Source organism: Rhamphochromis sp. 'chilingali' (genome assembly GCF_963969265.1).
Source record: "Rhamphochromis sp. 'chilingali' genome assembly, chromosome: 6".
NCBI lineage: Eukaryota > Metazoa > Chordata > Actinopteri > Cichliformes > Cichlidae > Rhamphochromis > Rhamphochromis sp. 'chilingali'.
Window position 1 is genome coordinate 27,926,642 of NC_137933.1, and position 16,020 is coordinate 27,942,661.

General features: G+C 40.8%; 1 protein-coding gene across 1 annotated transcript in view; it reads left to right on the forward strand.

Moving 5' to 3' along the window:
• The window catches only part of cenpf (centromere protein F), a 19,243-nt gene extending 5,714 nt beyond the window's left edge, over positions 1–13,529 (forward strand). Inside the window, 23 exon segments of the mRNA XM_080884179.1 lie at positions 127–335; positions 833–962; positions 1,451–1,729; positions 1,854–2,441; positions 2,583–2,756; positions 2,873–3,777; positions 3,888–4,081; positions 4,167–4,302; positions 4,391–4,529; positions 4,714–4,825; positions 5,023–5,276; positions 5,354–5,462; positions 5,582–5,787; positions 6,042–6,260; positions 6,583–6,726; positions 6,828–7,017; positions 7,120–7,217; positions 7,305–7,346; positions 7,471–8,598; positions 10,034–10,163; positions 10,672–11,376; positions 11,600–11,709; positions 12,672–13,529. Of these exon segments, the coding sequence (XP_080740305.1) occupies positions 127–335; positions 833–962; positions 1,451–1,729; positions 1,854–2,441; positions 2,583–2,756; positions 2,873–3,777; positions 3,888–4,081; positions 4,167–4,302; positions 4,391–4,529; positions 4,714–4,825; positions 5,023–5,276; positions 5,354–5,462; positions 5,582–5,787; positions 6,042–6,260; positions 6,583–6,726; positions 6,828–7,017; positions 7,120–7,217; positions 7,305–7,346; positions 7,471–8,598; positions 10,034–10,163; positions 10,672–11,376; positions 11,600–11,709; positions 12,672–12,818 (6,348 nt within the window). The 3' untranslated portion in view covers positions 12,819–13,529.
• Positions 13,530–16,020: the final 2,491 nt, after the last annotated feature.

Sequence of the window (16,020 nt, forward strand, 5' to 3'; positions counted from 1 at the left end):
CTAATTATTAGTAATTCTAATAACTGTACTCGATATAAAGGAGTACATAAACTAGTAAAATCCATTGTCAGCACTTGCTGAATCTCTCTTTCTTAATACGATTTCATTTTTTAATAACTTAACTAGGTCAAAGATCTGGAGTTGCATTTGCAGAAGGAAATCACTCGAGCCGAACTCGCTGAGAGGATGAACACCGACCTGCAGGATGAGCACAAGGCAACCTGTGATCTGGTCCGCTCCAAAGAGCAGCTGGTAGAGCTGGGGAGGGCTGAGATCAGCCAGCTGAGGGAAAGCCTTGCTCAGACAATTGCACAGCAGGAGGAGCAAAATGCCAGGTGGGAGTTTTTCGTGCAATATTGGTAAAAACTATGATAATTGAAATAAGGTAGAGCTGTGGAATGACACATTATGTCCTGTCTTAGCTTTGGTATAAGATCGAAGAAAACATTGTGAGAAAGACAGCAATGTACGTCGTGGCATATTAACTTTCCAACACTGTTTTTAGAAGCAAGTTGCATGAAGACATGAAAACACTGTTTGACTCATACCTTCCATCTGCTCAGTTGTGATATGTACCATGCTACAGGTGGTCAGAGTGCAAAACACTGAGTCAGAGCTGCTTTTCTGGACAAGCTGTGTTGACACCATCTACCTGCATTTTTTCAGCATTATGTCCTGAATCAACAACAAATAAATGTTCTTTATATATATATATATATATATATATATATTAACGCCCATTCCATATGGAATGTCCAGTAACTGCTGACAATATCAGCTGAGCTTTGGTTTTAATGTCTATTCTCTGTCTTTGATTTGTAATTTCACTTAGGTTAGCAGAGGAGAAGGCAGACCTCCTAAAGCAGTGTGAAGAACGTGTTTCAGCAAAGGCTGAAGAGACTGAGCACATCAAGCTGCAGTTAGAGGAGGCCCAGCAGGAGCTGCTGCTCACCAAAAACCAGGTCTGCTTTAGTTAAACTGCAGTGGAAGCTTTTTTTTTAAGAGACTTCTATTTATTCTCAAACTTTTACTTCAATAAGTGAATAAAGTTGGGAAACTGAAAAGTGCAGGAGAATTAAACAGGAAAATAAGACTTCTCTAGAGTAAAATCTGACCTGTGCTAGTCTGCCTTTGGTTGCTTTTTGGGTTATTTTTATCTTGTCACTTTGGAAAGGACACTTTGCCATATCAACAGGCCTGAACTCAAACCACCGTCCAACTGGTGTCTGTATCCACTGTATGGACAGGAAGTAGTTGCGTGAAATCCAGTTATGAGGCTTTAGGTGATGCTCTGATATATTTCTGCATATGTTGAGATATTAAGTAGTTTTTGCTGTCCTACATTTAGTAGTACATTTAATCACTATAAAAACTTTGCTGAGCATTTGGTGTAATTGTGTTGTTACTGCTTTTTTTAAATTAATTGTCCTCCTCTTCTTCTTCCTCTTAGATCAGTTCCTTAGAGCAGTTCCTGAAGGTCCAGGAGCAACTGGGAGCAGAGCTGCAGAAACAAATTAAGACAATGACAGAGCAGGAAGAGGAACAAATTCGGATGTACAACAAAAAATCAGAAGAACTCAAACAATTAGAAATGGATCTCAGTGATCAGCGGAAACAAACAGAGGAGAAGGAGAAGCAGCTCAGAGAAGCTGAAGTTCAGATATCGTCTGTGGAGAAACAAAAAGCCGAGCTGGAAAATGAAATTCAAGATTTGAAGAAAGAATCAAAGGTAAAATCTAAAAATCTTTGCTTTGTTGTCTGGTTATGTACGGATATTTTAATTATGTTCATAATTAATTTATTTACTTGCCTATTTTTTCTTACCAAATATAAATGAAACCTTTTTAATTAAGATCATTCAGCACAGTCAGACCGAGAAGATCAGCAGCCTCCTGGAGCAGATTTCATCCTTAGAAGAAAAGGTCAATGTGAACAAAGATGCAGCGGAGAAGCTTCCCGTCTTGAAGAATGAACTGGATGTAGCCACTCAGTCCAACACTGACCTTAAGAAGTCACTACAAGCTCTTGAGGAGAATCACTCCTCCACTATAGAAATTAAGTCTAACCTGGAGAGCACTCTGGCCGAGAAGATGAATCTTATCTCTGCTTTGGAGAATGAAGTAAAAGATCTCACAGAGAAGATGGGTAAAGAGTTAGAGCGTCACGCTTTGGAGATTGAAAACTTCCTCAAAAAAGAAAAGAGCCTTGACGAACAGCTCGAAGCCACAAAGAAATCAGTCAGTGCTGCCAAAGCAGAGTCGAGTTCACGTCGGGAGGAGATCCGGACCATGAAGGCGACTCTGTCTGCAGCGTCACGCGGCCTGGAAGAGAGAGACAGCACCATAAAAGATCTGAAGGAAAAGCTGAATAAAGCTGAGGCAGAACAGACCAAAACCTCAGAACTCCTGAAGGAGAAGGTGGTCGCCATGAATAAAATCAAGGTTGGTTCCAAATGTGTTCCTGTTTATGTTCTTGTTTATTACAATATTCTTAGACACAAAGGAAGTGTACTGTTGGATAGTGTAGCAAATCTTTTAGTTGCATGTTCTGAGTTATTAATTATCCCCCTCCAAACAATTAAGGTTCAGCTAGAGATGCTCCAGATGGACTTGGAGGACAACGAGACAGCCATGACCTCCTTTGACAGTCAGGTGGAGCAGCTTAAAGGAACTATAGAGTCACTGGAGGCCATGCTTGCTCAGAGCCAGACCCAGATGTCTGAAATGGAGGCCATGCTGGATGAGGGCAGAGCCCAGGTTGGATAATTGTTCTTCTCAAAAGTGCTTCACTCACACACAGTGTTTGCTGATTCACTGTTGTCTTCTGTCTTTGTCATCAGCATGCTTTCACTAATCAGCGGCTCTATTTTCAGGTCTCTGTCTTGGAAGCCCGCTTAGATGAGGTCCAGTCGCAGAACTCTCTCTTGGAGTCAAAGTATGTCACAGCTAAGGAGGAGTTATTTGAGAGAACCTGTGAAATAACTCGTATGGAAGAGGAAGCTATCCGACGTCACGAACTGGAAGAGAGTGTTGCTACATTAGAGGCTAAACTCAGTCAGATGACACAAGACAACGAAAAGCTGGAGACAACTCTCGGGGAAACCATTCAGGACAAAGAGAGCAGTCTAAATCAGCTTCTCCAGGAGAAAAACAACCTCGAGACTTCTCTGAAACAGCTAATGAACGACAAAGAGCAAGTCGAAGGTGAAATGGTGCACGTAAATGCAGAAAAGAAACTGCTCGAAGTCACTGTAGACGCACTGTCTGAGGAGAACAAACAACTGCAGTCTAATATTGAACAGGTAACTGAGGAAAAGCAGCAAACAGAAGCCAAGATTAATGAAATAACTGCTCGGAAACATGAGGCTGAATCTGCCCTTAGTCAGCTCACTGAAGCAAAAGCCCAGTTAGATGATATCCTGAAAAAGACGAATGAAGAAAACGTTCAACTTGCAGATGAACTGCATGCATTAACTTCTGAGAAAAATGACCTGGTTACTAAATTGAATCAAGTAGTAGAGGAAAAGGTTCAGCTGGAATTGAGCTATAATCAACTCTCTGAAGAAAACATCAAACTACAGTCTAATGTGAATCAAATAACTGAGGAGAAGCTGCAGTTACAGGAACTCATAAAGGGCCATGGAGATGAGGTTGCTTCTCTCAGAGAGGAGAGCGAGTGCATCCAGCACTCCCTGCTGACCTCAGAACAGGAGCGCCAGAGACTGAAGGAGCAGCTTGAGCTGATGGAGGAGAGGACTGAGGCGACGAATAAAGAGCAGTATGTCTACATGGCTGTGTCTGCTTTGAAGTTTGTATTAGCTTTTTAGCTGTTTGCTCTGCTATCTATATAATGGCTGAAATCACAGTGTGTTTTATTTTGTATCACAGGAGCGAGCGGTTTACAGCAGAGCAGGCTGAACTGCACCAGAAGCTGGCGGGCTTGCAGAAGGAGCTGACTGTGTTTAAGCAACAGTATGAATCACTACTGGAACAAGTGGGCCAGCAGCACAGCCTCATTCAGCAGCTGTCAGAATTCAAGAGCCCAGCAGACAGAAACAACATGGAGGAGGCAGAAACTGATGGTGAGTGAGGAAATGTTTTTTTTTCCTTCATAAAAAACAGATTTCCACTTTCCTTGAGTACATATATTTATATTTATCTGTTTAGTTTACCCAGCTGAAGCAGCAGCCGAGAGTCAGGTAGAACCAGCAGTTAATTCAAGCCTCTGCACCAGTTCGGAGTCCCTTCCAGTAGAGGAGGAACTTATGGTGTCTGAACCGACTGAATTTGCTGATGCTTTCAGGTGCAGTGAGTTTTATGCCGCCTTCTGTTTTGTGTTGACTGTTTGTATGCAATGAAAAACAAAGCTAACCTCCCCTCTGTCATGTTAGCGAGGTCAAGCTGGTCTTTAAGGTGGACGCCACCAAGCAGGAGGTGACGCAGGAACAGTCAGAGGAGGATGGGGAGGCGTTTGTAGCAGATGTAGAGGAAACGAAGACGAATGAGGAGGAGCAGCTACTTCCTGAACAGGTTAAAACCGCTGTAATAGTCACTTTTCCTTCAGTCGTGCATGGTACATCATTAATCTTTGTTAATATGTTGTATTCGTTGTCTGTTGTATATTCAGATTGTTAGGAAAATTGTTAATTTCTTTGGGAATACATGAGGTTCATAATGGAGCAATGTTTTCATTATTTTTATTTATTTTGTACAGGTTTCTGAAGAAAGCTCCAACTCCAGAGATGTTCTTGTAGATGAGTCTGTAATCCATGACGTGTCTCCACAACCTTCCTCCTTCAGTGAGAAAAGAGACACGAAATCGTTTGGTGAGTAAATCAAATATCTAAAAACTGTTTTGTTTATTTATTATTTATTGTTTTGCATTGAGTTCATACTTCATTTAGGTTTGTCCTTATTTGAATGCATTTTTCTTTTGTTTATGGAATAAAATAACAAATGCTTATTCAGCTTAGGCTGAATATAAATATTCAAATGGCATTCAGACACATCTGTCCATCAACAGAGTCATCCCTGGTAAATGATGAACTCGAACGTTACAAGGAAATGATCAGAAAACAAGAAAAGGAACTTGAGACTCTGCACTCAGAGTTCGACCTGCTGAGCTCTGACCTGGAACTGAGAAAGGAGCTGACCTCTGAACTGGAAGTCCAGGTTCAAAACCTGGAGCAGAAAGTTCATGCTGCCGAGGAAGAAGCCCACAGTGCATCCTGTCAGCTGAAAATTGCTTTGGATTCAAAGAAAAATCTTTCTCATGAGGTAGGATGAAGATTTGTCAAATAATGGAACCAGTTTTTTGTGTTTCTTTTACGTTAATACCATGTGCTCATATTTAGCTGACCCAGCTGTCCGAGGAGAAGGAAACTTTAACTCTACAGCTACAAACCACTAAGTGCCAGCTGACTGATGTTATGGAGATGCTGGAAGGACTTGAGATGGCCAAAGGTTTCTTTTTACTTTATATTAGAAAAATCACCACAACTCTCAGAAGTAAAGATACCCCTGAGAGTTTCCATTTAAGGTCATGCTATTAGATTAAAGGTTGTTTTTGCTTGGTTCTGTAGGTGGATGGGATGAGAAGTTTCTTCAGCAAGAGAGCGAGCTTAAGAGGGTTCGCTCGGAGAAAGCTAACCTGGAACAGCACATCCTGGGAATGGAGTCTGAACTGGAGACTATGCAGGCTGAGGGGGCCAGACTGAAGGGTGAGATGGAGACTCAGAGGAGGACTTTTTCAGGCATGGAGCAAAAGATAGAAACACTCATTACTGAGGTGAGCAAAGCCTGCAAGCTAAAACAACACAATACTGTGTATTTAAAGGCCAAATTTATGTGAACCTTTTGGGGACCAATAAAATAAAATAAACTAAAACAGAATTTGCTCTCAAATCCCCTTCAGTTTCCCCTTGTACAGAAATATAGACCAAAGCTTTGGTCTATGTTCTGTTGTAAGCTTGTTGTCTTCTGTTGTTGTAAGCTTTCATCTTGCAGAATACCCAAAGGTACTTATAAATCTTATATCTGCAGACAACTCAGCTGAGATCTGAACTGGTGTCTTGCACTGAAGAGCGAGATGAGTTGAGCCAATCCTTGAGCCACTGGAGGGAGAAAGTTCACAGTCTGGAGAAAAATAATTGTGACACAAGAAACCTCATTTCCATCCTGGAGGATGACATCAGAGCAGGAAGGAAGGAGTATGAAGCCCTGCAAAGCAACACAGACAAACTGAGGACAGAGAGGCAACAGGTACACATGGAAATTTCCACAGAAGGGGAGACTGGTTAGACATGGTTACGCCCCAGTTACGACTTTTGACTTATATGGATGCATCTAACAGTGACAAGACTTGCTTTAGCCAGCTGAATCAGATCAAAGCAATGATCACCTAATCCTCCTGTAGTTTTGAATAGATTCTCAGGTCTGATTTATGCTAGATCCTTATGAAACTTACGATATGTTAAATTACTTTTCTTTTAAACAGATTTTTTTTGGGGGGGGGGGGGGGGCTTGTTTGTTGTGTTTTTTGTTGTTTCCTACTAAAACTTCATCTATTTTCCTTCACATGAAGCTGGTGGAGCAAGTTAAAGAGCTAGAGCGGACAATCTCCCAGCACTGTGGAGAAAGAGAGGAGCTGATTGGCCATCTTAACCAGATAAAGGAGGACCACAGTTCCTCCAGTCAAAACACAGAGTCCATGGCTGGAAAGATAAAGGTGAGGAGGAAGTGTATTATGAAGTATGTCCCTGTATGTGGGAAGTGGAGTCAAAAGCATTTGGTCATAACTCCACTTGTTTTTCCTGATTCCCACCTCAGGCTTTAGAGGGAGAAGTGTTTCGCCTTTCCCAGTCTTTAGAGTCGTCTTTATTAGAGAAAGGAGAGATTGCCTCTCGCCTGAATTCCACCCAAGATGAGGTCCAGCAGATGAGAACTGGTATCGAAAAACTCCAAGTCCGCATTGAGTCGGATGAGAGGAAGAAAAAGAAGATGGGAGAGCTCCTTAAAGGTGACTCTTAACACTTTTGTTCCTGATGGAAAGAAAAGTGTAAATTATATAACCTCCACAGTTTTGTTATGTTTTGGTCTAAATGTGACTATATCCTTGCAGCCGCCCAGAGAAAGTCTGACTCACTGCAAGATCGCATTGATTCCCTGGAGCGAGAGAAGGAAGATGTAGAGCAAAGTTTAGAAGAAGCAGTGCTGCAGGTATTTAGTCTCACAAACAGTCAAAAAATTATGATTATATCTTACTGATGCTGACTCAGAATCCGATTCTGCTGCGCTCTCCCGCAGGCGGAAATGGCTAAAGCTGAGCTGGAGGAGGAAAGGAGAATGGTAACCTTGTATTAAGACTTTTTCCCTCTATCTGTGATGATTTTTGTCTTCTAATTATAAAATGTGACTGCAATCCAAACAGACTGTTAATCTGCTTCTCCTGCCTTTGTCTTTCTTGCTTCAGGTGGAGGAAGAGAAAAAAGAGCTTAGTGCGAAAATCTCAGAGCTCTCTACCACTCTGGAAAGTTTGAGATCTGAGAAAGAACACATGGAGAGACAGCTGGAAATAAAAAACAGAGAAATCAAGGAACTGAAGGCAGCTAAGGAGGAGCTGGAGAGAGGACTGGAGAAGGCAGAGGCAGAAAGAAAGGAGGAAGAGGAAAGACAGAAATGCAGATTAGAAGAACTGGAGAAAGAGATGAAAGGGGAAGCAGAGAGACAGATTAGAGTGTTGGATGACCTTCAAGCACAGCTGGAAGCCTCTCGGCAAAGAGAAATTTCACTTGAACAAAAGGGCACAGAAGGGGAAGCAGAGAAAGAGAGGATGCAGGCTCTCCTGGTGCAGTTAGAGGAGGAGAAAAAACATCTGCTGAGTTCACTACAGGAGTCACAGACAGAAGGAGAGAAGCTCCGCTCTCATGGAGAGGAGTGGGAGACAGAAAGAAACAGCCTGAGGACCCAAACTGAAGCTCTGGAAGAAGAAATACAAGAGCTTAAAACACTCATAAAAACTACTGAGGACAAGATGGAGGTTTTAGAAAAGGAGAAGGAGGAGGACAGAGATCAGAAGCAGGCCTTGGAAAGATCCGTCTCCTCTGTTATGGCAGAGAAAGAACAGATCGAGGGAGAAAATGGACGACTTGTACAGGAAAAAGAAGAACTGCGCACAGCTCTTTTATCATTAGAACAAGAGAGAGATAAGCTGCGCTCCTCTCTGTTATCTGTAGAAGATGAAAAGGAGAGATTAGATCAGGGGAGAAGTGCGTTAGCCAGTGAGAGAGAAGAGCTTCAGTCGAGTCTCTCCTTGTTAGATAAAGAGAAGCACGACTTGCAGCAAAAGCTCTCTTTCTTAAATCGAGAGAAGGAGAGAGAGGAGGAGGAAAAGCAAAAGATAGAAGCTGAAAAACAGGAACTGAAGTCTTCTGTGTCTTTGATGGAAGAAGAGAAAAAGAACCTGTCTTCAGCTCTGCTTTCACTGGAACAAGAGAAGGAGAAACTCGCAGAAGAGCACGAGCATCTTAAGACAGCAGTGACCTCCATGGAGAAGGAGCTGGAAACACACAAAGTGTCCATCTCACAACTCAGTGAACAGGTATATGGAGAGAAATACCCAGATTTATTTAGGTCACAATAAAATGGAAGAAAAAAGGACTGGTAGTACTCACTCTATGCTCCTTTTTTAGAGGTTGAAACACTCTAAAAAGCTCTTTTAATTTATGGGGGGGGGGAAGCATTTAAACTGCATTTCACTGCAAAACTGAGAAAAAAAAACATCCCTGGCCAAAATTTAGCAGACTTAAAAATAAAGTGTTATTTTAAGTACATTTTCAAAATGGTATTGTCTTTAAATAATAATATTAATTTCAACATAAAGTGCAGTTTCTCTTCTTAACAAAACAGCACAGAAACATAAAAGCTTATTTGAACAGCTTTACCTTTTAAACTCTGAGTAATCTTAGAAAAAATTATTTTGTACATTGGGCTAAAACAGTGTGATCATCCTCCAACATTTTAGTGCAAAAAATTAAACTTATTGGACTCACAATATGCTTATTAAATGTCCGTCTCTTTCAGCCAGTTACTTAGACAAACTAGCCTGTTCACATTTTCAGAGCCCAAGGCAGCTCTCTTTTTTGTTACTATGTGACCTGCAAGTAAGAACAGTCTGTCACATGGGACAGAAGTGGCAGGACTAATCAAATACGTGCAGGCCAGGACAGACAGCTGTGGGTGGGTCCCTGCTCGACTGGACCACCACTGCAGCGGGGAGTCTGTCTCGCTGATGGTGGATTCTGCTCTGTACAAACTCAGGGCTTCCTTATCTGAATCTGTAGCACATTTTCTATCTCCCTATCTTCTACCACTGATAGTGGTCTACAGTCCAAAGCAATCCATTTTGCAAGAGAGTTTGTAAGTTTGTCTGATGTTGACTTACTAATTTTGGCCCTAAAGCCAGTCATTTCATCAAGTTTGGGCTGGCAACACCTTTTGTTGGTACTCGAACTGGTAGCGCTAACAGCTCCCACAGTTTTTGTGCCCGCTGTAACATGTTGTGCATTAAGATGGTACCATAACCGAAGAACTTCTTTTTGTACAGTTGGCACAAAACCATGCTTTTATCAAGGCTTCCATTGAGTAGTCTTGAAATTTTCTTCCAATCAATCCTAGCAACACACTAGCTAGCTGTGTGTATCAGTGTAATTGGTATACCAGGAAATTGTGCATTGACAAAAGTTCCCCTTTGCTTGGAACGCAAGTGTGATTAAATGCATCAATTTTTGTTAACGCTTTATTTTTTTTTAAAAATTAATTAATTGCAATTAACACGTTAAATTCCCACCCTTATCTAAAATACAACTCTCTGTCCAGACAGGTTTGCAATCACTCAGCAGATGTCAGTTTTTAAATCTAAAATATCCAGTATTGTATGAAAAAGATGAGCCAAAAATGTTTGGAACTGACATTTGTATGATAACACTGCATATGAAAATAATTTTTCTTTGCCTCAATCTCTCCGTCCCCTCCAGGTCTCAGAGCTAACATCGCGTGCAGCTCGTCTGACTAAAGACAAAAACTCTGCCCTGAGCAAGATGAGTCTTTGGATGAAGACCTGCAAACAGCTGGAGCAGGAGAAGGAAATGATGTTAAACGGCTCAGGTGTGCATCCATTTAACAGATTTACCTTTGTGTTTTCTGTTATGTGTTCAGCCTTTTATTGTCAGATTAAGTTGTCCTTACATTGATCAAACCCTTAAAGTTAAATGCAGTTTTTGATTTTATTATAGCAGTCCTTTTTATTCCTGTTTAATGGCTTGAATTGAACTCTTAACACTTTTTGCCTCATCTGTTTTGTGTGTATATGCAGATTAGTCGATGTCTCGAGGTGATGGATTGTTTCTTAAGTGTATGACCTATGAAACTCTGGCTGTTTGAATCTGTTTTTAAGTCTGTTGTTGGTAGGCTGTAGTTCAAAGGTGTAATTATCTGTGCTACTGACAGCCTTTTTTTGCTTATATTAACTTAAATGCCAACAAGTTTTAAAGCTTGTTTTAATATTTGTTAAGGTTATCACAGTGAAGATTTCACTTTCATGTTACTTTCTTTTCTGACAATTTTCATGAAGTGTTTTGTTTTGTTTTGAATATGGGGTACATTTATGTTTCAGGGGCAGGGAAGAGCAGTGAGGAAGGGCCGACTGAGCTGACCCAGCTGAGGAAGGATGCAGAGAAACTAAAGGAAGAAGTGGAAAACCTAAAGTCAGCCTTGGAGCAGAAGATGACGGAGGCTGAAGAAAGATTGATGGCGTCTCAAGAAAAAGACCAAGAGGTGAACAAACTTAGCGCTGCACTTGATGGAAAGAGAAAGGAATTAGAGGAGAAGGTTAAAGAGCTGGAGGAGATGAAGACTGAGTTGGAAGAAGTGAACAAACTTCTGGAAGAGAAAAGCAAAGAGGCAGATGAGAGCATGGAGAAATACTGCAGCCTGATGCTTGAGGTTCACAAACTGGAAAAGACCAACGAGGCTTTGAAAATCCGACTGGAGCTGATTGGTGCTAGCCAAAATGCTAATGACAGCCACTCCAGCAGCACCGAAGGCCGCCAGCGTTCAGGGAGGAAGTCTTCCACCAGACATCAGGAAATAAAAATCGACGACAATACCGAAAACATTGCTCCTTCGACTACTCAGAGATCTCCCCCGGGCTCAGGGAAACGAGGTCACTGTGAAATCAGCACTCGAGACAGCGCCCAGGAGGCCCTACACAATGTGACAAAGAGGATCAAAGCCAACGCCACGACCACACCCAAATCAAGACCTGAACAGGAAGATGAAGAGTTCAGACCAGAGGGACTTCCTGAGTTGGTACAGAGAGGTTAGTGGCTGAAAGTGTGCTCTGCTTTGTTACAGAGATCCTACAGCTTTATCCTTGTATTTAAATACACCACCATCAGTTTGTGAGTGTGTGTGTGTCTGCGTGTGTCTCTTTCAATTAGCTGAGTAAGCACAGGTGCAGTTACACAACAGAAACAAAAATCAATATTCATGTATACATTTATTCTCTGTGCAGTGAAATAAAATCATTATTTGTTCCTTAGGTTTTGCTGATATTCCTCTGGGGGAGGCCAGTCCTTTCATCATCAGGAGAACCACAGGGAGGCGCTGCAGCCCTCGGCTGGCTGCCAAACAAACTGCATCTGATGGCAAGGTGAGTAATGCAGGAATCTCTTTATTTTTTTACAGACACAGCACGTTTTTTGCTACTTGTTTCCTTTAGTTAGTTTCACAAGCCATACTCTCAATGGGCACTTTATTGTGTCTCTACTCTGGTATTGACGCCACATGGTATATTAATGCACTGTAAACAGGCAAAGTTGAATAATGTGATGAATAATGTGAAAGGTGTTCGGCACTGCAGCTTATTATCTGTGAGGAGCTGTAAGAACCTCTAATTGTCGGACATCAGCTGAACTTTTAGATACAGTGTGTATGTCACAGTTAATAAAGAACAAAATGTAATGATGGATTTTTTTTAAAAAAAAGCAAATTTAAACTTTGTGTGTCATTTCTACTGACATCATTGGCATCCAAGAAAGTGGACAGGGAGGCCAGAGTGGGAGAAACAAGAATCTTCCACCAAGGGTCATTATGTGTATAATTTAGGTTGCAGTGGCCCCTAATATGGCCACAGAATGTCCGGCCCCCCTCGTCTCCTTCAAGTTGTTGTCACATCACGTCAGGTCAGTGAAGCAGCAGGAGATTAAAAGACTGTAAAGATTTCAGGTCAAATTGTTAAAAGCGAAAGGATTTCCCCTGCTTTACTGAACCTCTGCTGTACACCACAGTATCAGAGTAACTGAAGTGTGACTCGAGGGGCATACCATATGAAATCAACTGAATCTGAATTAAGTTCCCACCCTTTATATATTTGGTATGTTTAATGAGGCCATGTCAAATTTTACCTTCATATTATGGAAATTTACTGAGTTATAGCCCCTTGAAGGAGTGGGATGACATTTGGTGCTTTTTTTTATTCAGATCATTTTTTTCCAGTACTTTCAGCTCATAACTGAAAAACACATTCAAGCTCTTTAAAAAAAAAAAAAATGGAACCAAATCAATTTTACACACATTCAAAGAGTAACCATTTGAACCATTTTTCCCTCTCAGGGTTTGGGGCCCATACCTCTGCAGAGTCCCTCTGCTGCTATGGCAACAGACACCGCCAACAGGAAGTGTTCCCCGAGTTCTCGGAAGACACCAGAAAAACAACTAAGAGAGCAAACACAGCAAGGAGACAACTGTCACGTTCAGTAGATCAGCCTGGACTTGCACGTACACAGCCTTCCACTTAGAAACACACACATGTACGTCACAAAATGTTAACGATCCATGTTTGTAAAGTTACACGGATCTTTAAAGACATGTTTATTTTAAAGGTGTACTCCTTCCTAAAATGCACTTTTCCTTTTGGGTTTGCGGGGCTGTGAGTCACATTTGCTGGTAAATGTTTTTCTGCCAGAACTTTATAACATTAAATTACTTCCTAGGTGTTGTTCTCTTCAGGTTGCTCAAGAAAACAAAGCACTAACTCCAGTAAGGTGTCGAGGCAGTTTAATATGTACACATGCACTGATTGTCTTTGTAGAAATGTTCATTCCTGTCATATCGTCTTCCCTTTTTATCTTCCTAACAGTTTTCTCATGGAACTTACTTATTTTCTTTTGTACTGTTCTTTATGTTTGTAGATAAATATTGTTTTATGTCTTTTATTATTCCGAATGCTATATCTATAGTAAATGCACCTGTTTCATTGATCTGTCTTGTAAAAAGCTGAATGTCAATGGCAGCTAAGATTTTCTAGATTTTCTATTCCAAAATTAGAACAAATATGAAAACAGGTTTTTGACTCCTTTCCTTGCTTAATAATCTTTGTTTCTCTTTTTTAGACTTAGGTCTTATTGACCAGTGTAAATAGTTAGTAATGCATAAAGGCTTTTTTACTAAATCATTTTTACTGCTTGACTTGTGTGATCTCATGTGTCCTGTCTTAACTGATCGAAAACTGCTGTAAAGGGTAACATGACCAGAGTCCACACAATACACTGTGCTACCACAGGGTGGGGAACCTGAACCAGTCACAATGTAGGTCTGCAGGATTGTGAAGAATACCAGTCAGTGCAGGATGCCCCTCACTTTTTCTTTCTTTTTTTTTTCATTAGAATTTATCAAAGACAAAAATATACATAAAAAAAAGGAACATAAAATAAAACAACCTGTATGAACAAGAATAAACAAAAGTAAACAAACGGGTGTACCAACTAGTTAACATATACAGGATTACAGAGGTTTAAACAAATTCAGGTCGCCTTGAAAAAATATGTTTCCATTTATCCCAAATCCAATCAAATGTGTCGTATTGAAAGCTGTTAGAGAATGAAATTTTTTCTATTTAAACAACCCATACAGTCATTTGGTGATAGAATTTTAACACTTAGCCATTTCTTAGTGATAGTCTTTCAGGCAGACTCAAAATACAATATAACAGCTTGGTCACTTTATCCACATTTACTGAGTATAAATATCCAAACAATAGTTCATCCCAATTAAAGGGAAGTTGCATACTGAGAATAGTCTAACTCAGAATGGATCGAAACTCGGAAGGTGTTTATCAATGGACAAGATCAAAACAAGTGGAAGCGCTTTACTCCTTGGGCCCCACAGTTTCTCCAGCAGCTGGAGGAGTTAGAATAATGTTTATTTTGTGCAGGTGTAATAAAAAATCTACAAAGACTCTTCCAGCCTAAACATCTCCATATATTAGAGCTAGAGATTCTCCACTGAAAAGCACATTGCTGATACCAAGTGTCATTTGAGATGACCATATTTGTGTCTTTCCCATTTTTGTTTAATGTAGATTGTATTCAAATTCTTAAGCTTTTGTAGACCCTTGTACAGTCTAGAAATCACTTTGAGATCCACATGGTATGCCATAACCAGTGTTGGGTAAGTTACTTTAAAATAGTAACTTAGTTACATTACTAGTTACTTCTCTCAAAAGTAACTCAGTTACTTCAAGTTACTCGTTACTTTCAAAGTAACTAGTTACTAGGGAAAGTAACTTTGGTTTTACTCAGAATTCTCTTGTTAATGTGTTTCTTCCATAACTTTGCCAGTCTTCTAGCTTGCTTACTTGCCACAAGTGCACTGTGCCACCTACCAATAGAAAGGAAAAGATAATGTGCATATTTCCACGAGAGAAATCCCACGCCTGGACCGTCATTGACTGCTGCCATGATTCTAGCCTACGTCACAGCGTCATGTGCACCTTTTACATCCAACACAAAAACTGCAGTCGTGGTGCTTTCGATTGTACTCGGAAATTCTGCCTTCTGAATAGGAAGATGTAGGTAACACCAGACTGCAGGTGAGCTGCATACAGAGCTGGACTGGGACAGAAAATTACCATTATAGGAAAAATCATAAAGCCTTTGAATGAAAATAAACACTGTTGTGACAGTGATGTACACTGTTTTGATGGTATATATGCATCAATCTATCAATCGTTTGTTGTAAGATTCAGATAATTATTTTTTTAAAAGCTAGACATTTTAAATGAGAATAAGAAAGAAAAGTATTTCTTTGTGCCCCCCTTTCCCTGTTAATGCCCTACCTGGCCCCCTGGCAACACTTTGCTAGACCCGCCCCTGCACAGTTACCAGCTGTCAGTAGAAAAGGATCCTGGTGTTATTTGTCTCTCAGAAACAGTTCATAACTTCCCTTCAACTCATTCATGTCACCTAAAAGGTAAACCTGTTTCTCCATCACCTGTTCAGCTCTGATGATTCAGTAAGGACATCTCCTGGTTTCATCTTCATGTTTCCCTCTCACCACATATCCAAACCGACATCATGACCAGCAGCTTTACAGCTGTGGCTCCAGCAAACATCAGCTGATACTAGAAATTAATATTAAATAAATTCTAACAACAGCTGATCAAGCTTAAAAGTGCTGCTGTTGTTTAGCGCGACATCCGCTGGTTTCCTCTTTCGGCGCAAAGTGAGCGATAAACAAACAAGAGAGCCGATCAGCTGATCATTGATCAGTTTTCATGACTGAAGTAGAAACGGGAGAGGGAGGGGGGAGAATGAGAGAAGAAGAGGCAGCTGTGCAGCGTAAACACAGAATAACTCCAGCTTTGTGCCTTTTTCATTGTAGCTGAATTACGGGACAAACTGTTCCTTTTCACCTCAATAAGAAACGCGTAATATTTTCTCTGAATACCAGACGGGAAGGTTGGCAACTCTAATAACTTATAAACAAAATAAAGTTCAACATCAGTAACATCATAGCACCACCCAGCTGTATAGAAACTCCGTCATGCTAGCTAGCACGCAGTACGGAAAACGTCAGAATAACAAAAATAAACTCCACCTAAACTTGGTTCATATTTGACCCAGAGAGACTGCAGGTCATAACTTCTTACCTGAAGTTCAGTTCACACTTGGACCGCGCCTCG